Source organism: Mesoplodon densirostris, chromosome 1 (genome assembly GCF_025265405.1).
Source record: "Mesoplodon densirostris isolate mMesDen1 chromosome 1, mMesDen1 primary haplotype, whole genome shotgun sequence".
Taxonomy (NCBI): Eukaryota; Metazoa; Chordata; class Mammalia; order Artiodactyla; family Ziphiidae; genus Mesoplodon; species Mesoplodon densirostris.
This window is the reverse complement of record NC_082661.1, coordinates 87052035-87079681: the sequence shown is the minus strand read 5'-3', so window position 1 is coordinate 87079681 and position 27647 is coordinate 87052035. Positions and strand designations below refer to the sequence as shown.

Here is a 27647-nt window from a genome sequence, read left to right as displayed (position 1 = left end):
ATGCAGTCGCTCAACATCACCCCGGAGCGGTTCTCCCGGCTGCTGCGGAACCACAACCCGACAAGGGAGCAGTTCATCGCGCTGTACAGGCTGCGGCCGCTGTTCTACACCCCGCAGCTGCCTGGGCGCGCCAAGCTGGCCTTCGTGCTCACCGGCGTGCTCATCTTCGCCCTGGCGCTCTTTGGCAACGCGCTGGTGGTCTACGTGGTGACCCTCAGCGAGGCCATGCGCACCGTCACCAACATCTTCACCTGTTCCTTGGCGCTCAGTGACCTGCCCATCGCCGCCTTCTGCATCCCGGTCACTATGCTCGAGAACATCTTCAACAACTGGCTGGGGGGTGAGTCCGCGCGCTCTCCTTCTCCCCTGATCCCCAGCCTTCCAGGGGACCCCCTCCCCAACACACACTCTACTCTTCTGACTTTCTTCCATTTTTCTCTCTACCAAATGAATCCAGTGCCCTTTCTTAGAACTTCCTCACCTGCCCTCACTTGGAGATAAGTTTTTGCTCCTTTTGATTCCGTTCCAGCATTTTTCTCCGTGTCGCTTAGAGACAAGTTAGGGAAATGCTTAGGAGAGTCTCACCGCAGTGGGGTGGGAAGCGGCACCAGTTAGTTCAGCTCCCTTTTCCACAATTACCAAGATTTTTTCCTATTTTTAAAATAAAAGTAAGATAAAATATTTCAAATAATAAAAACCCCAACATCCCCTCATTCCTCTAACCTCCAGACTCACTCCCCAGTTGCCCGTGGGGCTTCCAGGCAGATATCTGTACTGCAAGTATATATATGGACTTAAAACTTTAAAACAAATATAATGCATTTGCAGAAAAAAAAATCTAGTCCTTTTTTAAAAAAAATACATGAACAGAGTCACACTTGGAGAAGGAACACAGAAAATATATGTCCTCTTGACTGATAAAGGAAGAGGGATTAATTTCTCTTCCTTAGAATGGGAGCAGAAATGGCAGAGAACCATTTGGAGCCATTGTTGGGAGCAGTGTGTGGGAAAAAATAAGACACTGCACTTCTCCAAATGATGCAGTCTTTCCAAAGAGACATGACTAGAGAGCGTGTTTTGTAACCCATAAATAGTAGTGGGTTGTATTCTCACCAGTGCTTATGGAGTGCCTTGGGGACGAGGAAACATTGATTGTACCTGTGTTTTCATGGGTGGATGTACTCTTGTGACCATCTCAAAATTCTTAGAAAGTGATTGGAAATATAGGGAGAATGTGAGAGAAATGAATCATTGTGTTTCAAACTCTGCTGTTTCCACCCCTTCCTTAGCTAATTCCTTTTATTCTCATGGCGGGTGTTTCTTTCATCCTACAATTACCAACTTGAGATCCTCAATTTAAGTCTCTGGCGTTGTTTTTTTTTTTTTTTTTCATTAATTTGCACCAGGTTTATTGTTAGTGGATCAGGTTGCTAAAATCTTTGATTCCCATCCCATCTACGATATATATATTTCCCCCAATACACTAAACATTAGAGTACATAGTATTAGCTTGAAAGTGACACATAATGCAGTCATAAATTGATTTATGGATTATTGACTTTTTTAGGCACTCTGATGAAATCATTATACTTGGGCATTTTAAAGTTGCCCTGTGCAACTAACACCACAGAACTAATGGAAAAACTTTTGACTGGTACATATGGCTTATTTTTTGAGAAAAAGGCACAGGAGCTTTCCCTTTAATTAAAGCAACTCTATACGTGTCCCCGTTTTTTTCTCTTCTTGGAAAAAGGTATATAGCAACAAAAAAATTTGTTTCAAAAAGGAAGAACTGGGGGAGAAAAGCACCCACATTTTTCTATTATTGTCAGAAACTCTTTTTTTTTTTTTTTTTTTTCTTTTTGCGGTATGCGGGCCTCTCACTGTTGTGGCCTCTCCCGTTGCGGAGCACAGGCTCCGGGCGCGCAGGCCCAGCGGCCATGGCTCACGGGCCCAGCCGCTCCGCGGCATATGGGATCCTCCCAGACCGGGGCACGAACCCGTATCCCCTGCATCGGCAGGCGGACTCTTAACCACTGCGCCACCAGGGAGGCCCTGTCAGAAACTCTTGACTTACAGATGTTACTGACAGATGGGAAGCTGACTATATGAGAATGGGATTTGATTATCTTCCACTGAAAACCTGAAGGAAATCTAACAGAAAAACAATTGTTAAGTGAGAGACATAAGAGCCAAAATAATATACTGAGCTATTTGGTTTTGGCATGGCTTTTATACATCTTTTCAACATGTTTCAGTTCTAGGTAGTGGCAATGTAGAATGTTGTCGACAACTGAAGTTCCTGATGTAAAGAGGTAAATAAAAAAGGGCTGCTTCACTGGTAACTAGAAGATATCTTATTCTAGGACAAATAGTACTTGTTCCTTTTAATTTGAAATTCTGTAGAGGAAGGAGAGGCTGCTGCTTGTCTAAAACAGTTCCTCCAGCACAAGTTATTAGGTCAAGTGGTCATAGGACCTGCTTGTGGCTCAGTTACCTTGGTAACAAAAATATTTGAGTTAGGAAATAATGCTTCCTAGGAGTAAAAGAGAATGTCTTCAATAAATTGTGTACTTTTCTTTCTATTTAGAGTCTAGGCCATGGGCCTGCAGCATGAGCATCACCTGGAACCTTGTTAGAAATGCAGTCTCAGTCCCCATTCCAGACCTATTGAATCAGAATCTGCATTTTAACAAAATTCCCCATGTGGTCCAAATTCACAAGGAAGTTTGAGATCCATTGGTCTCTAATACACCATTGCTGTGTTCCACTTTAGGGACAGGTTATTTTGACCAATGGTAATAGGCCACCACTGAACACTTTTCGTTAGCAAATAGACAGGCTAAATATTTCTCTCTGATTGTCTGTTATACCATAGAGGCCGTTACTACAATAACTAGGACTTTTGCCATTAGAGCTTATTTTTCCAAGTCATAACTATACCAAGGAGGGTGTGGAATTTAATACACAGTCAACTTTATTTGTCTGCCTGATTTGTTGATGACCAAAATCCAGCTGAACCAAATTAAATGGGCAAAAATTTCCTCAAAGTAAATAAGCTATTAGGAAGCTGTTTACTGAAACTACAATTTTCCTTAATAAATCTCTAGGTTATTGGGTGCTTTTTCTCCTTTCTGTAGCCTATACCTGCATTTTCAGAGTGAAATCTATGGGATGTTATTGACAAAGTACATTCTTTGCATAGACTTTGATATAATTTTTTTCATTTGTTCATTTATTCATTCATTTACTGATTCAACTATTTATGAATGCCTAATATATGCTAGTCGTTATGCTGAACTCAAATACAAGGGTGAATAGTACACAATATATGTCGTGTAAAGATTTTGAGGAAAGACAGCAGTTTTCCTGGAGAATGTGAGTAGTTCTGTATGCCTGGAGTTTAGCATTCCAAGGGGAAGTGGTGAGAGATGAAGCTGGAGAGAAAAGAAGAGAAATCATGAAGAGCCTTCTAGTGCTATGTTAAGGAGTTTGAATTTTATTCTGAAGCAGATGCATCACTAATCTGAAGCAGCGAATTTCAAACTAGGAGTTGCAACCTATTAATTAGTCATAAGTCATTGGGTGAGTCAGGATTAGCAATTTTTTTAAAAAATGATATATATTACAATAGAGAACTTCAAAGAGCATTTACATAGTAAAAGTTTGGTTGTGTGTGTATATATATGTATATACATATATGTATCCACACATGCAATAAGAAATATCTTTAAATTACGTGTGTGTGTGTGTGTGTGTGTGTGTAATGTAAAGGTATTTCCTATTGTGGGTCATGGTTAAAACCACTAGTATAAAGGGAGTCAAGTTAGAGCAAGTATGGTTGACCATAAGCAAATTAAACCCATCAGAACTCAGCAGCCATGGTTATGTTCCATTGCTACCCTGTGGCAGTACTTTGTTACAGCCAACCCTCTGAATTCGATTACTAAAGTGGTAGAATTGATGATGCAATTTTAAGGAACACAGATAATTAAAAAAATGATTTACCTGTGGTTGGTTGCTAATAAAGCAGAAGTTTTTATTCATCTTGGAATGTGTGGGTGTGGATGAGACTGTGACAAAAGCAGACTGTTTAGACGAGATTATACCAAAAGATGCAACTCGTGGTGAGTGGAAGAACGGCTATACACATGTTTTTTGCCTAAGGCCACCTAGCCCTCTATTTTTATTACTGCAGTAAAATCAGAGCTGTTCTTGAAAAATATGTGGTGTAGTCTCTCAGAATAATATATTTTAATCCTCGAACTGTGTTAAGTGTAGAGATTACAAAATTGTAGGAGACCCACTACTCAAATAAATTTTAGAAAAATGTTATCCCGACAAGATTTGCAAAGTGGTGTTCAGAAAAACAGGGTGGGAAGGAAGCAGGGAAATGTGAAAGATAAAGAGATGAGATGTAGAAAAGAAGGAAAACAGTGATAATCAGCTGTCTGCCAAGTCTTAATATAGAGACAGGTAGAGAATAGAGTTATACTAATTTGGCAAGTAGAAACGTAATTTAAAAGAAATAGGATTGATGCTTCCAAACCATTGAATACCCTAAATACTTACTTATTTTGTAAGGCCTCTTCTCCACACTAATTATGGAAAACCTGTGGTTTGGGGACTGTTTTTCACAGTGGCTGAGAGCATAGACTCTGGAGCCATCATTTTATGGGATATAGGAACAACCTTGGGTAAGTTGCTTTATTTCTCATCTCTTTCTACAGATGGAAGTCATAACAATACATATTTTTTGGTGTTGCTGCCAAGAAGATTTTATAAGTTTATGGAGTTAATGCTGATTAGAACACGGTAAATGGTAAAAAGTGTTCTAGATTGGAAGTTAGTCTTTTAACTTTGAACGTTATCATCATTGTGGCTCAGTCAGGACAAAGGACACTTCTGGCAGGTATAAGGCATAAACAGGGACAAAAGAAAAGAGACAGCAGGGCCTCCCTGGTGGCGCAAGTGGTTGAGAGTCCGCCTGCCGATGCAGGGGATACGGGTTCGTGCCCCGGTCTGGGAGGATCCCATATGCCGCGGAGCGGCTGGGCCCGTGAGCCATGGCCGCTGAGCCTGCGCGTCCGGAGCCTGCGCGTCCGGAGCCTGTGCTCCGCAACGGGGGAGGCCACAACAGTGAGAGGCCCGCATACCGCAAAAAAAAAAAAAAAAAAAAAAAAAAGAAAAGAGACAGCAGAGGAGAGCAGAGATAGACTTTCATGATGTTGCAGAACCACAGAAGTCAATGAGAGCAGCGCAGGGGAAGAGATGAAAGATAAGCATATTTATTAGTCAGAGTTCTCCCGGGAAAGAGAACCAATAGTATGTGTGTATATGTAGGATGTGCTGTGAAGAATTGGCTCACACAATTATGGAGGCTGAGAAGTCCCACAATCTGTTGTCTGCAAACTGGAGACCCCGGATAGCAGGTGGCAGTGGTAGTTCGAAAGCCTGAGAGTCAAAGAACCAACGTTGTAGATTCCAGTCTGAGTCTGAAGGCCTGAAAAATAGGGGCCTCAAGGGCTGGAGAAGATCAGTGTCTCAGCTCAAAGCAGTCAGGCAGAGAGAAAATTCCCACCTTCCTCCACCCTTTTGTTCTATTTGGGCTCTCAACAGATTAGGTGATGCCCACCCACACTGGGAAGGACCACCTGCTTTACCCAGTTCACCAATTCAAATACTAATCTCCTCTGGAAACACCCTTACAGAAAAAAACAGAAGTAATGTTTAACCAGACATCTGGGCACCCCATTATCAATACAAGTTGACACATAAAATTAGCTATCACAGAGTATTGAGAAGAGTTCCCTGTGCTATACAGTAGGTCCATGTGGAGTGATGGGATGTTAACTACATTTATTGTGGTAATCCTTTTGTAATATATACTTGTATCAAGTCATATTTTACACCTTAAACTAATACAAGGTTATATGTCAGTTATATCTCAATAAAACTGGAAAAAAGAAGAAAAAAATTAACTATCATAAGAAGTCATATCTAAAACACAAACTTTCTTTTACAACTAGTCTGTTCAGGAATAGTGTTTTAGATACACAGAGAGAAAGAACAGAGAAGAAGAAAACAAAACCAAAAAAAAAAAGAAGTCATAAAACATATAAAAGTGGCATTCTTTTTAGTTAACATTTCTTTGAACATAATTAGCTATCCAATGGTATGCTAGAGCTAATTTGTACCAACTCATGATAACCAACTGTGTATATATCTATTCCAGGCTCCACACTTATTGATATCCTTTTGGTAGTTTGGGATTGGCCATGGTGACCATATTTATACCAGGGAAATTAGCAAATAATTAATGATCAGAAACTTTTTTTTTAACCTGGGGAGCTGGTTGTTAACATTTATTGGCACACCACTACTTGTATCCCTTGTAATGTACATGATAATCAATCATCAACATTCTAGGTATTACTCACCACCATTGCTTTAATGTATATTGTCATTTTCTCAATCAACTTTAATCTAGCATTTTACTTTTGTTTTTTTAAACTTTATCCTTGTCTGTATTCAAACAGAATTTCTTGGAATACTGCTTTGTAATTATATATTTATTTGTGGGATATTGTTTAATGCCTGCTCTCCTTCCATGAAGAACAGCTGGGAGTGTTTATGTTTTGTCTTGGTCTGTAGTCAGAGCCTTCAGTAGTATATGATCCATAGGTGAGTGAAGGAACAAATGAATGAATGAGAAGACAGAATATAGAATGAAGAATTAGTGTGATAGACTAAGATATCCTCCCAAGCCCTCCCCAACCCCCCACAGTTGGAAGCAATGTTAGAAAGTAGACCCTGAAGAGAAGGCTCACTCTCAAATCCATTCTCTCACCCAGTGGTTCTCAAACTTTGCTGCATATTAAAATTACCTGGGTACTTTTTAAAACCCTAAGGCCCCACTCACTCCCCACAATTCAGAATCTCTCAGAGTGAGATCTAGGTATCAATTTCTTTTAAAGATCCTCAGCTTATTACAACATGTAGCCAGGTTTGAGAACCAGTGCTTTCTAGGGCTTGGAATCTGGGGTAGGTCTTGGAATTCCCAGTGTACACATCTCTGTTGTTGGGAAAGGTGTCTGAATATCCACCTAGGAGTAACTGCTGAGAATTGAAACTGATGGTTACTGCTTCCATCTTCAGATATGTCTGGTCTAAAGTTTTAGTTATGGCTTGAAACAAGCAAAGATAAGTTCCCATTTCACGTTCTCCATCTTGCAAAAAACGTTTGTAGACTTCTCTCTCTTTCACCTTCCATCCTACAACTCTCTCATTCTTGCCTTTGTGCTCTCTTTTGGGATCTCAGGTTCATAGCGTTGAGTTAATAATATGATATTATTATCATTCTGGACGATAACCTTCTCTTGTTTTATTATGTTTATATTCATTTTTCCCTTAAATCCCCATTCCCTGCTATAATTCATCTCCCCCTGAAAAGGTGGCTACAATAATATGTTTGATATGTACCTTTAAATTTGTTTGTATTCTCCTTACATATGTTGCATAAATATGCATTGTTACTTTGCTCAGTGCTGTTTCCAACATCTGTCCATGTTGCTATGTTTATCTAATGCTTTTATTTTTATTTATTTTTTTAATGCTTTTATTTTTAACAGATAATTTATGTATTTAGAGTCCACCTTTGTATGTGATACAAGATAGGCATATTGGTTTATTTTTCTCCATGTAGAGAGCTAGTCTTTTTTACACTTCTTATAAACAACTTATAATTTCTCCATTGATTTGTGGTGCCATGTTAATTATAAATCCATTTTCCATCTTCCTTTCTGTCTATTTTGAAACATTGTTTAGTTGTCTAAGTCCACACCAGTGCTATAGTGTTTATTGCAAAGGCTTTTTAGCATATCTAAATATTGCTTGGGAAAGTCCCCCATTTCTTTGACCTTCTCTTTCAGAGTTGATTTAGTTATGTATGGACCTTTAGTTTTCCATAAGCATTTAAAAATAAGTTTGTCCCCCTGGAATTTTGATTGGTATTGTATTCAATTTATATGCTGTTTTGGAGATAACTGACATTTTAATGATAAGTCACTGTGCAATATTGTCATGTTAATTCTATGTGATAAGACAGAACAGTGGTCCTTCAAAGATGTCCATAACCTAATCCTTACAACCTCTGACTATGTTGCTTTACATGGCAAAAGAGATTTTGCTGATGTGACTAAATTAAGGATCTGGAGATGGGGAGATCATCCTGTATTATCTGGCTGGACCCTATTAATCGCAAGCGTACTTACAAAGGGAGTCAGGAGTGTCAGAAGCAGAGATGGAGATGTGGCAATCGTGCCAGAAGTCAGAGTGACTCAGGGCCTTGAGCCAAGGAAGGCAGGCAGTCTCTGGAAACTGGAAAAGGCCAGGAAACAGATTCTTCTCTAGAGCCTTCAGAAGGAATGCAGCTCTGAGACCCATTTTAAACACCTGACTTCCAGAACTATATGATATAAATGTGTGTCCTTTTGAACCACTAAGATTGTAGTAATTTGCTACAGCAGCAGTAGAGAACTAATACAATCACCTTTTACACATAGAATGACTCTATTTAATTAGGTCTTGTTGGTTGTTATTCCTTCCAAACAGAAACCTGGTACGTTAACGTATTGGGTGGACATGTTCTTCAGGGGAGTTAAGGATCCTTCTTAGCTCTAGGAGTTGGATTTCATTAATGTAGGTCAATATTTTAAATTTCATTCTCCTGTCAATGAGTTTTAAAATGGGCATGCAGCCCATTTTGGCCATAGAGTCTGAGGTTTTCCTCACTTTCATAAAGGGACTGAGAAAAGTGTATATTTTCCTTTCCAATCCTAAGAACAAAAGCATGCTGAGGATGAAGTAATCCAAAGGAGAGAATGCCAATCCATGGTGAAACCATTCAGCTGTAGAATTTACTGCCCCATTATTGCTCTACCTCTGGAATCACTTTTATATGAATAGTACATTTCCCTTATTGTTTCAGCCAGTTGAGCTGAATTTTCTTTTATTTGCAGTCCGAAACATTTAATTAATATATGGAACAAACAAATACAAAGAAAATAAAAATTATTTATTCCAAATCTAGACGTAATTATGATGAGAATTTTAGTGTGTTACTAAAATTAGTAACATTTAGTAGTTAATTTTCTCCTGAATATATTTTTAGCAAAATAGAAACCCTTTAGTGTTTGAGTGTATGTGTGTGTACATGTATATATCACTTGTTTACTGCTTGTTTCAGTTAGTTTTCATTTTAAAACGTCCATTGAGAGATGATTTAATAATTTACATTATATTGACATATACTTTACTTAGCCATCCCGCTATTTTTGGCATTAGTTTACACTAATTTGAGGATATTTTATGTTTGGTGAGCAACTGACTACATAAATTCCATGAATATTTAAAATTTTTTATTAAGCATTTCTGGGGAAGAACACTTTATAATGCATTTTGTTGCCTGATAACCTTCACATTCAAGAATTTTTTCCTAATGGCTAACCTGACCTTCTCCATTTCTTTCCTTGTATACAAAAAAAAGAAAAGAAAGAAAAATATTATTTGACAGTGAGTTATTTTAAGATTTTTAGCACAATGAAACCACTTTGTTTCTGCTTTATTACCCTGATGTTTAATCTGGGCTTATTTTACTCTATTATTTGAAAGTCTAATTATTGCCATTAGTGGAAAGTGAAAAAACAATTGTTACTTTTCTAAAATGGTATTTGTAGCTATTAGAGTAATGAAAATAAGAAGAGAAATACCAGAAGAGACATAATTTTACTTTGGTGAACTTGTTTTCTGACACAAATATGCACCCAGAAGGTTCTTCTTGTAAAGTAGTTGAAGGAAGCACTCTGAGCAGAACTACAGAGTTAGTATCAGCTTGGCTCCACAGAGAAAAACCTCAGGGTTTTGCAATTTGTATGGTCCCTTGTGGAGGCCCACTCATCCTAAATCAAAATCTTTCTGAGGACAGCTCCAGCCCATGTACACAGAAAAGCCAGAAGTCTTTCATGTTGCCCTATTCTTAAATATGTAAAGGCAATCAAGGATTGTTAGCCAGTTGAAGAAAGTTTGCAGAATAAAAGGAAATAATACAAACAAACAGATAAATGAAAGTAGAATAAACGGGTGATTTATAGATTTCTTTAGAAAAAATTCTAAGTGGTATTTTCATATCTACAGACATATTCTGAAGAATGTCTCCTCATTTGATATTTTCATAGTGGAATTCTTATTGGTTTTTAAGTCTCAAACTTCTACAATAAATGTATCATTCAATACAACACTTTTAAAGATGATTTTACATAAGAAAAATTTATGTACCAAAACTTAATAAAACATTTTAAACAAAATGATTTATCTATAAATAAAAATTATCCAGCTATATTCCAAATACATTTGGTAGAACATCAAAATCACAAATAGATATTTTGAAAAGCATGCCTAGCGTTCACAATGGGATGTGTGTACTGAATGTTGCTGACACTAAGAGAAGCATCACATCATTTTACACATTCTTTGCGACTGAACCATTCTTTGCAATTGTTACTCTTGAAAGGAAGACTAGCTTTGCAAAGAGGTCAATGAAAAAGATGTTGAAGAATTATTTAAATGTATGATGAGAAATTAGCAAGTACTAAATTTGTTCAGGATATCAGTCTGAAAAATTTAATCACAGTGATAACCAGAAGGTATCCAATTAAACCACTAGACATTGCTTGCTGAAAATTATTTGTGGGCTCTGCTGATACAATGATAATCATTATCTTTGAACTTGGTGGAGATATTACTACCAGATATCTCTTATATCACCATGCAAATACTTCTATAAACATACTAGAGGAGAGTAAGTAAAGCTATATTCTGTAGTGTTTCATCCTAAAGAGTCAACTACATCCCTTGAAGATTCATTCAGGAGTCCCTACCTGAGCACAAAAGTGATATATAAAAAAAAAAAACCTGACAGCTTCTGAGTTTTATAGTTTGCCTGAAATTGCACCTTTGCAACCCAACTTACTCATGATATCACTTTCCACAGCCAATGACAATGATTACATTTCAGCCCTCCTCGCTTTTCAACTTTCTTCAAGTTTCCAGTCTGTTCCTTTCTTCATGGGTATCAGGTCATCCAAGGTAATTGTCCTGTTTTTGTTGCAAATTATATTTGAATTTTTCTAACATATTTATTAATTTCTGTGTGCTGGTTGCTATGCCTTGTTGGAAAAAAATATTCATGATGCACCATGAAAATGCTGCCTACAGAGCAACATGCACACAAACCATTTGATAAAAACGATTCTAATTGTTCTGGAAATTGGGAGCAATATTTTAAGCATTTTACATACTAAATGATGACTTAACTCTATTTTAGTTACACTTCAGGAATTCTGTTGCGAGTTTGATTTGGCATTTTAAATGACGGGGAATAGGCTCCTAGTGCACATTTTCATGCAGAATGTCTAATTTTCATGAATGAGTTACTAATGGTAAGTGGGAGATGTCTTGATTTAAGAAGATATTGTCTTCATAAATCAAGATTAAGCATCTCTGAAAAGAAACATTTTGAGAATAAGAAAAAGTTCTTAAAAGTGAAAATATGATTGCTGAATTTATATATAAATTATAAGAGCTAGAAGATAAAGAGAAGAAGATCTCTGTAATGTGGACCAAAAAAGACAAAGAGAATTTATAAAGCAAAAAATATGTATAAACAAAAAATGTAAACATGAGGGGTACAGCCAGGAATTCCAAAATCTGATTAATAAGAGTTCCACCAAAAAAATGCACAAAACACAGAGATAATAAGAGAGTCAGAGGTCTCCAAATTCAAAAGGCACACAAAGAGCAAAATAATAAAAAATGGCCTAGGCTTCAACTCATATCCCCATTACATTTCAGAAGTACAATTACAAAGAGATCAATAAAAGCTTCCAAATAGTGAACCAGGATACTCATAAGAGAGCAAAAATCAGTCGGACGGTATAGATGTGTTAGCACCAAAAGTGGATGCTAGAGGTCAATAAGGCAAGATCTTCAAGATTCCAAAGGAAGATAATGTTGAATTTAAAGTCAAATTATAGCCACTTTCAGATAAGCAAGAACTTAAGTAGCTTACTTTAAGCTCATTAATTTGAAGTACTTACTTGAAAAAGATTCATGCAAAACAAGGGTGAAATGCAAGAAATAAGAAGCCATGAAATAAAAGGAACAGTGGAGAAGAAATCCATTCTAAATGAATTTCAAGAACATGGCTATAGAACAATCTTTAAATAAATAAATAAATACAGCCATCAAACTTAGAAGTCAGTAGTCTTCTAGAAGAAAGTCTTAAAAGAACAAATACTAGAATTGATTCCAAGTTGTGTATATGTTATGTGAAAAGTTGCGATGTAATAGTAAAAATAATGATGGTGATGATGATTATGGCAGCAATAAATGTAGCTAACACTCATGAATGCACTTTCACATAGTGCCAGGCTCTGTCCTAAACACATTGCATTTATGATTTCATTTAATCCTCCAAGAGTCCTATGAGACAAGTATTGTTTCATCATCTACATTTTATAGATAAGAAAACCCAAGACACAGTGAAGTAAGGTAATTTTCTCTAGGTCACACAATTAACTAGTGGTTAACCCAAGATCCAAACCCAGGCAGTCTAATTCCAGAGCTTATACTCTAAACTGCTATACTGTGTTGAAGAAGGTACATGTTTCTTCTTCAAGCTGGAAAAAAAGAAATGCAAACTAAAACTCCAGGAAAAATTCAATAAATGAAAATACTCTACAAAAGGTCATGGCCCGGATACAAAGCACATTAAAATATGGCACACTTAAGAGCAATGAGTAAATTCACAAGGATCATGACTATAAATTCAGAGAAAGAGAAATGTATTTGGAACATGTATATTGGTTTTGTAGTTACAATGTTTAAATAGTCATAATAATGAAAATGCTGCTTATAGTTTTAATCTTTTATAATTAAAATGTAGGCCAAGTACAGAAGACTTAACATGGCAATGGAACAGAATGCAAAGCTATCAGTCTTAATAAAGTAAATATAAAGGTATAGCTGATAGAAGTTGGAAGGAAGAAGAGAGGGAGAAAAGGAGGAAGGAGGTGACATGAGGAGGTGAGGTATCACCATCTTACAAAGTGAGGGACAAGATAAACTGTTGGAAGCTGATAGACCAAGGAAAAGGGTGTTAAGTGTATTACTTTATGAGTCAAAGATAGAGGAAACCACATGCAAGAATTTAGGAAACACACTTCTCAAAAGCTTTTCAAAGAAATAATTGAAGAAATTGTTATAACCCTAAGAAAAGTAAAAGATGTGGGGAGAAGCAGAGGTGGGAGGTAATAAAAGTGAACTAAAAGCCTATCTATCCTAGAAGAAAGTCAATATAGACCATCTAAAATTAGTAAATCAAGAATATAAAGCAACTTGTTTAGCGATGTGAAGGTACCTGGCAGAAGAATTTAACACAAGTAGATGTCGGGGAGTAGGACAGCATGTGGGAGGGGGTGGGCAGAGACCCATTCTTTTTTATCGTAGCCCTTCTGATTTTGAACGATTTGCTCATAATTCTTTGATTAAAAAGATATTTTTAAAAGGAAGAGACAAGTTTAATTTGTAACTGAAAAGCTGTCCCCCCAAAACATCTCCCAGCCAGATGGTTTCACTGGAGAATGCTGCTAAACATTTAAAGAAGAATTAACACTACTTTTACACAAACTCTTCCAGAAAATAGAAGAGAAGGGAACACTTCCTAAACCACTTCATGAGGCCTCTTTTACTCTGACAAAGTAGACAAAGACAGTACAATAAAAAGAAAATTGCAAACCAATGTCTCTCAACTGCAAACTTAGACATAAAAATTCTCAGTATATTAGCAGACGGAATCCAACAATGTATAAAAAGGATTATACACATGATCAAGTGGGATTTATCCTAGGTATGTAAGTCTGGCTCAACATTCAAAAATCAATGTAATCCACCAGAGCAACAAGCTAAAGAAGAAAACTCATATCATAGCAATTGACACACAAATAACATTTGACAAATTCCAACACCCATTCATGATAAAAGTTCTCAGCAAGTTAGTAATAGAGAGGAACTTTCTCAGCTTTATAAAGAGCATGTACAAAAACCAACAGCTAACATCATATTTAATGGTGAAAGACAGTGCTTTTTTTCTCAAATTGGGAACAGAGCATGGATGTCTGCTCTCACCACTCTTTTGTAGCATAGTGCTTGAAGTTCAAGCCACTGCAAGGAGGCAAAGAAAAGAAATAAAAGATATAAAGTTTGGAAAGGAAAAATAAAACTACCTCTATTTGCAGAAGACATTATTTTCTACATAGAAAATCCCAAGAATCTACAAAACCTCCTAGAATAAGTGAATTCAGCAAAGTCAAAGTATATAAGATCAACACACAAAACCCAGTGATATTTTTATATTAACAAGTAACGTGCAGAAAATGAAATGAAAAATACCAAACTATTTATAATTACTCCAAAGAAAGTGAAATTCTTAGGTATACAGTAAACAAAACATAGTTTTCTGTTCTATGCGCTGAAAATTACAAAATGCAGATGAAGAAAATCAAAGAATACATAAAGAAATGGTGAGATGCTGTGTTAATGGATTGGAAGACTCAACATATTAAAGATGCTGGTTCTCCCAAAATTGATCAATAGGTTTAATGTAATTCCTATCAAAATCCCAGCAAGGATTTTTGAAGACATAGACAAGCATATTCAAAACTTTATAATAGGCACAGGGCCTAAAATAGCTAAAATAATCTTGACAAAGAAGTGGGAGGAATTCCTCTGCCTGATATCAAAGCTTCTATGTAGATAAAGTAATCAAAACAGTGTGGTATTGGCAGAGAGATAAACACAGATGAATGAAGCAGAATAGAGAATTTAGAAATGGATCTGCACAATATGCTCAAAGGATTTTTGACAAAGGTGTGATTCAATGGAGGAAGGATTGCCTGTTCCACAAATAGTGCTGGAGCAATTGACATTTATAGGTGAAAATAAGCAAACAAAACAAAAACTTAAATCTCACACTTTATACAAAAATTTATTCAAACTGGATTGTAGACTTAAAAGTAAATGTAAAGCTATGAAACTTTGGGGAAAAAACAGAAAATTATCAGGGCTGAGCACAGTATTCTTAGAGTTCTTAACTGACACCAAAAGCTCAATGCATAAAGGGAAAAAATTGATAATTTGGACCTCATCAAAATTAAACACTTGCTCTGTTAAAGCCCATGTGGAGAGATGAAAAGACCAGCTACGGACAGGAAGAAAATATGTACAAAGTATATATCTGACAAAAAACTAGTATCTATCAATAGAATATATAAACTCTCAAAACTCAGCAGCGCAAAGACAAACAGTCCAATTCGAAAATGAACAAATCACATGAAGAGAAATTTCATCAAGGAGGATATACAGATGGCAAACGAACACATGAAAAGATGTTCAGCATTGTTAGAAATCAGGGAAACCATGATATCAATACACATCTATCAGAATGGCTAAAAGAGAAAATAGTGACAACACAATGTTGGCAAGGATGTGGAGAAACTGGATCACTTATACATTGCCAGCAGGAATATCCAATGACACAGCCGTTCTGGAAAATAATTTGGCAATTTCTTATAAAACTAAATACGCAATTACCATGCAGCCAGGGAATTCCATTCTTGCGTATTTATCCCAGAAAAATAAAAGGTTGTGTTCACACCAAAACCTATATGTTAATATTCATAACTGCTTTTTTGGTAAGAGTCAAAAACTGGAATACCCCAGATAGTCTTCAGTGGATGAATGATTAACCAAACTGTGGTACATATATTCTGTGGAGTATTAGTCAGCAATACAAAGGAACAAAGTGCTGATAAATGCAACAACTTGGATGCATGTCCAGGGAACTGTGCTAAAAGAAAAGAGCCAGGCTCTAGGCGCACGGGCTTCAGTAGTTGTGGCACACAGGCTCAGTAGTTGTGGTGCATGGGCTTAGTTGTTCCATGGCATGTGGGATCTTCCCAGATCAGGGATGGAGCCCGTGTCCCCTGCATTGGTAGGCAGATTCTTAACCACTGCACCACCAGGGAAGCCACTGTAATGAGAAGCCTGCACACCACATGAAGAGTAGCCCCTGCTCGCCACAACTCGAGAGAGCCCGCGCCCAGCAATGAAGACCCAATGCAGCCAAAAATAAATAAATAAATAAGTTTAAAAAAAGAAAAGAGCCTATCCCAAAAGGTTATTTACTATATTGCTCAATTTATATACCATTTTTGAAATGAGAAAATTTTAGAAATGGAAAACAGACTAGTGGTTGCCAGTGGTTAGGGGCAGGGAGGGGCAGAGGTGGGAGGGGCATATGGGTGTGGTTATAAAAGGGCAACAGGAGGGATTTTTGTGGTGGTGGAAGTGTTCAGCATCTTGGCTGTGATGGCAGATACTTGAACCTATTAATAAAATCTATAGAATACACGCACACTGAAATGGGTACAGGTAAAGTTGGAAAATCTGAATAAAATCAGTGGATTGTATTAACGTCAATATCTTGGTTGTAGTAGTTTACTGTAGTTTTACAAAATGTTACCATTGGGGGAAACTGGGCAAAGTATACAAGGGATCTTTCTGTATTATTTCTTACAACTGCATGTGAATCTATAATTATCTCATAAAATTTTCAATTGATAAAGAGAAAGAAAAAATGAGAGGTCAGGAGGGTATAGCCCTCATGAATGGGATTTGTCTTCTTGTAAAGGAGATGCCACAGAGCTCTCTCGCCCTTTCTGCCAAGTGAGAATACAGTGAGAAGTCTGCAACCCGGAAGAGGGTCCTCACCAAACGATGCTGGCACTCTGACCTCGGGCTTCCAACTCCCAGAACCGTGAGAAATAAATCTCTGTTGTTTATAAGTCACCCCATCCATGGCACGTTGTTATAGCAGCCCAGATGGACATGCCTCCTCTCAGAGCCAGCTGGGCAGCTTCCATCTCCTTCCCTAAGTCTAACAAGAATTCTGGAGAAAAATGGCTCATCTTCTTTGCTGTCAGTTTCCTCTTGCAGTCTCTCTACTGAGTCTTCTTCTTGGCACTTGGAAACTGTAAGAATCTTCTCCCTGTCCCTCCACTCTGCAGGAGTTAAGGTTCCTTCTGGCTTTCCTCCTCCTAGCCTTCCCCTTTGCCTGGAGCCAGGGTTTCCTTTCCCTGGGCTAAGTTCTTCCCTCTTTTCTGCTACTCAAATGCAGCATTATTGCAAAGTTCACAAGTCATAGGATAATTACTAGATTGCTTTGTAAAGGTCTTATGCTAAATAGGAATACAGTTGACCCTTGATGAACACAGATTTGAACTGCAAGGGTCCGCTTATATGCAAATTTTTTCAATAGCAAATACTACAGTACTGTACGATCCAAGGTTGTTTGAATCCTTGGATATGGAAGGAAGACTGTGAAATTATACTGATTTTCGACTGTGCCCCAGTCAGTGCCCCTACCCCCCATGTTGTTCAAGGGTCAATTGTAATTATCAGGAGGGCTGAAATTCTAGGAGAGATGGGCCGCACATCTGTTTTAAAATATTTAGCAACAATGGTTCTCCTCTTCAGTCTGTATGGTTTACATTGGCAGATTATTCCAGTCCACTTTGGGATTTTATAACTTCATCTTTAAAATTGTGGATGATTTATATGCTGGAACCCCATTAAATTAAACTATAAATTAAACTATAAAGTTGAAGCAGGGCTGGAGCTTAGAGCCCCCTCTCCCTTCTTGGCAGTTCCCACAGCATCCCTGCAGGAACACAGGGCTCCATGGAACGCTGATGGAAACCCTCAGCCTGATTCATCTCTGGGAGGACCTTCCTGCTGGGGAATTCCATGGTTCTGTTCCTTTGTGGTTCTCAGCCACAGTTTGTATAACAATTCTCACTTTGACTATATTTAGTTTGTTCCCCACTCTCCTACTGTAGGATGTGGTTGAGGGAAATGAGGTAGGATTCAGGATTTGGTAAATTTGCTCATTAGCAGCTAGCTGCTTAAGAAACTTGCTAGAGGGACTTGCCCGCTGGAACAGCGGTTAAGAATCTGCCTGCCATTGCAGGGGACATGGGTTCTATCCCTGGTCCAGGAAGATTCCACATGCTGCGGAACAACTAAGCCCATGCACCACAACGACTGAGCCTGTGCTCTAGAGTCCGCGAGCCACAGCTACTGAGCCTGTGTGCCACAATTACTGAAGCCCGCGCGCCTAGAGCCTGTGCTCTGTGGCTTCACCACAATGAGAAGCCTGCACACCGCAAGGAAGAGTAGCCCCCCCTCACCGCAACTAGAGAAAGCTCATGCAGCCAAAAATAAAATTAATTAATTAATTTTAAAAAAGGAAACGTGCTAGAAAAAACTAGAAACTTACAGGCCATATTGGAACAGGGTGTATCAATTGTTTAAATATGGCTTAATTTTTTTGTACAGGAAATTAAATGCTAGATTGTTTTATAATATGTTAGACCATTGTTTCAATAATGGTTGTATAAAGTAATCTTTCCTTTAAAACTGCAAATGTCTGTTCACTTTGTTTATTACCAACCTTGGAACAAATTATTCACAGACTAGTTATCATCATTAGATACCTTCATGCAAACATAGCTCATTATACCATTTTCTAAATTAATAAAAGAATGCTTTTCAATCTTTTCTAAGTATGAATACTTGTTCTTTTCACTCTGTCCTCTTCACTTGGATCCTTTTTAAAGGCACTATTACCCAAGAGTGAAAACAAATACCGGCCAAATTGTTTTCAATTTCCAAACATCATTTTTAGAAATAATGAGATCTTGTTTCTATCTGAACCATTGAGACCTGCTCTGCATATGCTGGGAGGTGAGGATGGGCTTGGTAGATAGGGGAGTGGACACCATTCATGTCCAGAGCAAAGAGTTCATGTTCTGGAAAATAAAGTAATATAAATAAGTTATGGTGGGAAATAGAAGGTAATAAATATTTAATGAAAGCATTTGTTCCTAACCCAGTAGGCAAAGGAGAATTATTGTAATTTCTTACCCGAGGGTCTGACGTAGTAGAAATGGAAGCAGCAATGGAGGCAAACTGTAATAGTAGGATTTGGACTGTGTTATCTCAGCATTAACATACACACAGAAAGAACACTGACCAGAGTATTCTACATGTTAGGAAATCTACCTTCCAGAGAAAAAGTAATAAAAGAGAAGTAAAGTAAGTTTACTTGGTTTACAAGCAACAGTGGATAGCTAAGTAGCTTAAGAGGAGGGGATATACTGGAAAGATGCTGGAGGTTCACAGGATCAGTGTGAAGCTGGAGGAAAGGGCCTGCAAGAGGCAGGGACCAAGGATGCAGAGAGGTCAGCAGCCGTAACTAAGCAGTGGTCTGTTCACGCTCATGATCTGGTGAGCACGGGGCCGCACTAGCTCAAATCTCCCCCTTCCGTCTTCATTGCGCTCTGTCAACAGATTAAAAGAATTGAGGTAAATTTGGCACATTTGGAGCTGATAGAGTCTTTGAGAGAAGCCATCCTGTGTTTGCCTTGTCTTCCCTAATAGGGCCTCTTCCCTAACCTGCCCACATAGGGGAGAGTTCATGCACCAGAGGGAATTACGCTTCTAGTAGCAAATGAAGTTGGATGCTGGCAATCAAAATATGAGAAATAGGGACTTCCCTGGTGGTCCAGTGGTTAGGACTCGGTGTTTTCACTGCCGAGACCTGGGGTCGATCCCTGGTAGGGGAACTAAGATCCCACCAGCCACATGGCTTGGCCAAAAGAAAGAAAGAAATAATCATAATTCAGATTTTTTTTTAAAAAAATATGAGAAATAGCCATTCCAGGCAGGCTCTAAGAAACACATCTCCTACATTAATATCAGATAATCCCATAAGGAAAAAAGGGAGGGACATCCCAAGAAAACAGTGCCCTACATAGGAAATTCTAAGATTATTATCCCAGTTTAAAATTGCCATTTGTGGGAAGAAATGTCACAAAGGACACATTCTTGCAAAATAACTGAGACCTATTCAGTTCACATTGGGGAGTCTAACGTGTAGAGCTAGCTGACTGTAGAGTCATCAGAGAGGTTCATCAGCAGAACGAGAAGCTGAAAAAGAAAGGGAAGGTCATTCATAGAAATTTAACAAAGGGCAGAGAAAAGTCAAAGCTCTTTAATGCCTATTTTGCTTAGTCTTCTAGACCTTGAAAAGTGACCTCCAAATTAAATTAAAAAGGGCAAAACAAAGACGGTTAAAATGAAAATAAAGATCCAGTATAAGTGAATAGATAGCAAAAGAGTGTCTACCCATTTTTTAAAGAACTCAAATCTTCAGCATAGATAAATTACATGCCACAACACTGAAGACACTTGGAGATGTGATCAAAAAAACAGTCAGTAATTTCTTAGAAAGTTGGTTGGAGAAATGTCAGAAGTAATGAGTTGGGCGAATGCTGTCTAGATTCATGAAAAGAGTAAGATAACAGATTATGGAACTCCTCTGGGTGCAAAATCCTCAAGTGATTATTAAACAGATGATTTGTGAGCATTAGACAAGAAAACTGCCACGTAGCATGGATGTGTGGAGATAAGTGAGGGTGAGGCAGTGGGAAGAGGTAGAGTTGGAAAACGTGGGCTCACGTATTCGTCTTGTAACTAAACAGCTGTGTGGACGTGAGCAAATCACTTAACTCCTTTGAGATGCAGTATATTTATCTGGGAAATAGGCTATGGAACTAGATGTTCTTTAATGGGCAGTTTAGCCACAAAGAATCTATCAGCTCCATATGTACCGAATTTACCTCAATTCTTTTAATCAGGCTGCCATTTATTAAAGAACATTCCTGTACTGGATGCTTATGTCATTTTATTGGTCCTATGACAGGTGGGTATTATTAATCCCTTTTTACAAATGATGAATTGGAAGTTCAGAGTGGCTAACTAATAGATTAGGTGAATCAAGATCAGAGTGTATCCTGATATCAGGGAATCAGCTGATAAATTTTCCATGCTACTGTGATGGACAAGTTGAATAGATTTAGGATGGATAGCATTACAATGAGATAATACTACAATGAACATTACAGTAATAATTTTTGTTTGGGTAGTTATACCTAAAATTTGTTGATAATGGACCCATATCCATTTCATGGGAAGTTTCTTCTGGTATTTCTTTAACTTTGGCCTGTCCAACTTTTGTGTTTGTATAAACAATTTGGCTGAAAGAGTCAAAGAAATTCTGGTCAAATTTTCAAAAAAAAAGAGCAGGAGAAATATCCAGATTAATAATTTATTCATATATTCATTTATTCAAGTGTCACATTCAAAACAGGATTTGAGGTAAGTTAATTCATTCACAGTATGATCAGTATTCAAGCAGTGAACTATACTAATACTGAAAGTAAATTCCTTCACTTAGCATCAAAACTATCTTGTTGGGAAGGAAGGGCGTTAACTTTGAAAAGGCTTGGAATTTGGGGAACTGGAACAGAGGTTAGGAGTGTGTGGGATGGGCTCTTAGGCAGCCATTTGGAGCTTCCAAGAAGGATTGGAATGGAATTATCTTGAGTGATATCTAAGTCATTTCTTTTCCTAAGTCATACTATGAGAAGGGAATCTTGAGTTGACAGAAATTTTCTGTTAAATGGACCCAATTCATTTCAGGTTGATTTCAGGTTAAACTGAAACCAACCATTTGAAAATTCTAGCACAAAAGGCTGTTGTTTATTTCAGTTACACTCACAGAAGGGGATGTTCAGACCCAGGAAAGCAGTACAGCCCTACAATTTCTGCCTTGGAAGGCCACATTCTAAGCATGGTGGGTTCCCTTCTGGGCCACATAGTCACAAACTGGAGAAAATTCAATGGAAGGTGTCCAGGGAGTTGAAACATCTGAAAAACATGTCATGAGGAATAGCTGGGCCAACTAGAAAAGACTCAGGAGTGACATGAAAGTGTCTTTTATTATGAAATATCTATTTAGGTCTTCCACCATTTTTTTTTTTTTTGTGGTACACGGGCCTCTCACTGTTGTGGCCTCTCCCATTGCGGAGCACAGGCTCCGGACACGCAGGCTCAGCGGCCATGGCTCACGGGACCAGGCGCTCTGCGGCACGTGGGATCTTCCCGGACCGGGGCACGAACCTGTGTCCCCTGCATCGGCAGGCGGACTCTCAACCGCTGCGCCACCAGGGAAGCCCTGCTTTGTGTTCTTTTGATGCTGCCTCTGGCTCTTCTAACTGAATTATGTTTATTTTAAAGATTAAGTATAACTTCTTATATGAGAAAGAACACATCTGCTGCTTGGAAGAGTGGACCAGCCCTGGGCACCAGAAAATCTATACTACCTTCATCCTTGTCATCCTCTTCCTCTTGCCTCTTATGGTGATGCTTATCCTGTACAGTAAGATCGGCTATGAACTTTGGATAAAGAAAAGAGTGGGGGATGGCTCAGTGCTTCAAACTATTCATGGAAAAGAAATGTCAAAAATTGCCAGGTCTGTTTAATGGAATATTCACCTCTGTTTAAAATATTTTTAGTTTGACATATATACACAAATATGTATAAAATAGATAACTAATAAGAACCTGCTGTATTAAAAAATATATATATCTTTAATTAGTTGTGCTGAAAGAGACCATTGCCAGAGATCTCAGAATTCCTGGGTAATTTAGTCAAAGTGTCATTTGTAATTCACGTTTAGCACATGGACTGACTTTAAACTTTTGAGATTTTATGTATGGCAGGAAGAAAGGGTGATTACCAGCTCCTAAAACAAAGGGGAAGTCACTGTTATAAATAGTTACTCGGAATTTTTTAAATCGTTGTATTTTCTTCTGCATGTCAATATGACGCAGTAGGAATTGCTGTGGCACTGTCCTCTCTCTGCCACTCCTCACCAGCCACATGATGTGGATAAGTCTTCTTACTCCCAAGGCCCCTGCTTTCCTCATGTGTACCAGGAAGCATGATGATATCCATCCTTACTTCCTCCCACCCAAGGATGATGCTAAAACATGTGAGATGATGTGTATGAAAATCCTTTGGAAATGAGAGTATGTTATTTATTTAAAATTATTATTATTCGGCTTCCCTGGGGGCGAAGTGGTTGAGAGACCACCTGCCGATGCAGGGGACACGGGTTCGTGCCCCGGTCCGGGAAGATCCCACATGCCGCAGAGCGGCTAGGCCTGTGAGCCATGGCCGCTGAGCCTGCGCGTCCGGAGCCTGTGCTCCGCAACAGGAGAGGCCACAACAGTGAGAGGCCCGCGTAATGCAAAAATATATATATATTATTATTGATATATTTTATTTTTACCTAAAAGCTTTACTTTCTGATCATATTAATTAATAGAAATTTAAAAACACAATTTACTGCTATGATACTCATGGGCCGTATGGTTTATTTTATAATCTACACTGAATGGCTATTAAAAACAAAATCTTAGGGGCTTCCCTGGTGGCGCAGTGGTTAAGAATCCGCCTGCCAGTGCAGGGGACGCGGGTTCGAGCCCTGGTCCGGGAAGGTCCCACATGCTGCGGAGCAGCTACGCCCATGCGCCACAACTACTGAGCCTGCGCTCTAGAGCCCACGAGCCACAACTACTGAAGCCCATGTGCCTAGAGCCTGTGCTCCACAACAAGAGAAGCCACTGCAATGAAAAACCCGAGCACCTCAACGAAGAATAGCCTGGCTCACGGCAACTAGAGAAAGCCCACGCGCAGCAACAAAGAGCCAACACAACCAAAAATAAATAAATAAAATAAATAAATTTTTAAAAAATCTTAGAAGTCTAGTGATTTGATGAAATTTATCATTTCTACAAGTGTACAGCGACCTCTGGTGTTTATATAAAGAACTCCTCCCTCTTGACGTGCAGGGTGCTGGACTGTTCAGCACCTTGGGACATACTGCTGATTTAGCTCTCTCACTTCCTCAGAAGAAAGGACTACTATGCTGAGATAATAAATAATGAATATGAATCTTTGTAAACTTGAAAATGTGTAAATCTCTTGCAGACATTAATCTCCTTTACAGAACTAATGGAGAAAACTCCTTTTGAATCCCTGATTAATCATATTACTTAGTTATGAAATGGACGATTACTGTTTAATTCTGTCCTGAGGGCTTCCCATATTTTTCTATCACAGGCATAAGTGTTCTTCAACATAAAATGAATAAGAGCTTTGACACTGAAGTTAGACTGCTTACGTTTAAATCCAAACTAGCCTTTATAGTTTAAATCTTCTGCTAGCCGTCTGACTTTGCAAGTTACTTAACCGTCTCTGTGCCTCACTTTCTGCACCTGTCAAATGACTTTTTGGGAAGATTGAGGACATAATCCATGCCAAGCATTGAGCACGGTGCTAGACCCACAATGAGCACATATCTTTAGAATGTTCACATTATGAGAAATATAGGCATGTGGGTAATAGAAATGGGAAAAGATGAAGAACAGTTCATAATCTGTCATGAGCTTCATTAACATTTGAAAAATATCATTGAGAGGTCTCGACTTTAATTTTAATAGCTTTGCTGTCAGCTTGACACATCTGCCAAGGAGAAGTTAACTAATGCAATATATCTCTGTGGGTCCAGGAAGAAGAAGTGAGCTGTTGTTATGATGGTGACAGTGGTGGCTCTCTTTGCTGTGTGCTGAGTACCTTTCCACGTTGTTCACATGATGACTGAATACAGTGAGTGTTTGTCATTCTCATTTGATGGAAGTTCTGGTTCATTTCCTGCTAGAATGGAAAATGAATCATTGAAATATGTTGCCATTCACTTGGGTAATCAAATGTCAACCTTTTAATAGGTTTCTTTCATGTTTTCAAGATCACTAGATCGTTATGTGGCAGGTAATTATGTATGAGTATCATCAATGCTTTAATAATTTTAGGGCTTCCCTGGTGGCACAGTGGTTGAGAGTCCGCCTGCCGATGCAGGGGACACGGGTTCGTGCCCCGGTCCGGGAGGATCCCACATGCCGCGGAGCAGCTGGGCCCGTGAGCCATGGCCACTGAGCCTGCACGTACAGAGCCTGTGCTCTGCAACGGGAGAGGCCAGAACAGTGAGAGGCCCACGTACCGCAAAAAAAAAAAAAAAAAAAAAAAAAGCATTATCAAAAGACCTTCTTTTAATGTATTTAATAAAATGTTAAAAATGATGTATATTGGTGTTTATCAATAGAAACAACTCAGAGATAGAAAAAAAAACCTGAGTGCCTACCAATATAGGAATGGCCAAAAAAATTGTTATATCCATATGACCTACATTTTCAAAGAACATCTATTGCCATGTGTGGCTGGTGAAGTAGTGCTAATAAAATGAGAAAACTACACGTTCAGGAATTTCCTCCTAATACTCAACCTGACCCTCTCTACTCCCCACATAGTCTGTAAAAATAAAACTCCTTTCTTTATCACTCCATAAAGAGTTCTTTTCACAATCTCAGCTTACCAAAGTAGCCTTAACATGTTTTTCTGCTTTATTGCTCTAAAATTCAACCTGGATCCATTTAATTTCATTATCTGTAAGGCTAGCAGGCTCTATAAATACAATGTTGAGAAGTTATTACTATGAGTAGAAGTAAAAAAGAAGTTCAGCTACTTTTCAAATGTAGTATTTATAGGTCTTATGGGGAGTACAAGAGTCCTTGAAATGTTGAAACAAAAACAGACCCCCCTATTAAAAGGTGTAGACTGGCAATATGTTATTCACTGCCAGTGAACTGATTCAACAAATATTTTTGGAGCTCCTACTGTGTGTCAAACCTAGACACCTTTTTTCCATTTCATGGTCAGAAAGATTCTTTCTATTCTGAACCAGATGAGGCTGAAAAGAGTTGGCTGGCAAATGAGAGAATAGGGGAAAGAGTCATAAAAATCAGTTGAATCTATAAGTTTTAAAAACATACAGAGCTTTACTGGCTTAGATCTCAAGTTCCTTTTCCTCTTGCTCACTAAAATTTTTGTTTTCCAGAACTGTGATTATGATGTTTCTATAAAAGAAAGAAATCAGAAAGAAATGAGATAAAATAACATTAAAATGCTCCTATTTGAATCATCAGAATTATAAGACAATATGAGTAAATGCTACCGTTCCGACTCCTTTGGTTTCTCGTCACTATGCTAGATTCCTTAGCTGCTGATATGCTTACAAAACTGTGTTAACTCAGGAAAACCTAGAAAAATAGATACAAAGAAACTATTTTTAAAGTTAATTTTTAATAAATTGGCAAAGGCAATTTTAAAAAAGGGAGACAGGGGCTTCCCTGGTGGCGCAGTGGTTAAGAATCTGCCTGCCAATGCAGGGGACACAGGTTCATGCCCTAGTCCGGGAAGATCCCACATACCACAGAGCAACTAAGCCTGTGCGCCACAACTACTGAGCCTATGCTTTAGAGCCCGTGAGCCACAACTACTAAACCTGTGTGCCACAACTACTGAAGCCCGTGCACCACAACTACTGAAGCCCACGTGCCTAGAGCCCATGCTCTGCAACAAGAGAAGCCACCGCAATGAGAAGCCCACACACTGAAACAAAGAGTAGCCCCTGCTCGCCTCAACTAGAGAAAGCCCACATGCAGCAATGAAGACCCAGCACAGCCAAAAATAATAAATAAAATAAATAAATTTATTTTTTAAAAAAGGGAGACGGCAAGGAAAAAGAGCATCCAAGAAACCTACAATTATATCTCTTCTCTGTAGAAAGTAGGCATTCCAGTATGACAGTATTTCTCTGCACTCCACCAACTTGAGTGGTTTAAAAAATAAGGAATGATTTCTTGTTTAAGATAGCAGACTATCTAAACATATTTTTTTTCTCCCGAGATCTTATCAGAATGACAATGAAAGAAAACAAGGTGTATAAACTCACAACAATAAAGAAAAAGAGAGGGTAGACACAGTGGATGAGAATTTTCAATAAATTTCTGGAAAACAAAAACTGGCTGTAGATTATGAACATCATATTGAAACCGAGGGTAGTCATCAGTTAGATCCTAACTTGCTTAATAAATAATGAACTGTAACCCCCCTTCCCCGATCAAGCTCATTTCAATTGTTTTTACAAAAACTTGCATATCCTCCAAGCGTCACCTAACCTAAACAGTAAGATGTTTGCCTGAGCTGTTTTCCCAGAACTTGGAGTCAGCTGTGTCTAGTTTGAGCTCCAACCAGTTAAGACTGGTTAGAACACCAACTCTCCAACTGGGCATGCATAAGTGTCCTCGGTGACCTTTTGACATCAGAGGGCCAAAAACTCCACCTTCAGGACATGCTAACCCTAACATTTTCCGAACATGTGCCCCATGAAGAAGCATGTAACTTAGTTGTTCCTGCACAGGACAATTACTTCACCTTTTTCTTGTTTCCAATCACATTTCCCCACACTCCCCATGCCTCAGCTTTATCCAGTGAATATCCCGAGACCCTCGCCTTCGGGGAGGCCGATTTTGAGATTTGTTCTCCTGTCTCCTTGCTTGGCTGCCTCATGAATAAACCTTTTCTCTGCTGCAAACCTCAGCATCTCAGTATTTGTCTTGCTGCACATCAGGCAAATGAGCCCAGTTCAATAACAAAATCATGA

General features: G+C 38.4%; 1 protein-coding gene across 1 annotated transcript; it reads left to right on the top strand.

The window, feature by feature from the left end:
• QRFPR (pyroglutamylated RFamide peptide receptor) lies at nt 1–27647 on the top strand. Its single transcript, XM_060096299.1, is given in 6 exon segments — nt 1–340; nt 11051–11145; nt 19486–19542; nt 22318–22553; nt 24657–24847; nt 27310–27647. Coding segments are annotated over 6 exon segments (1257 nt in total).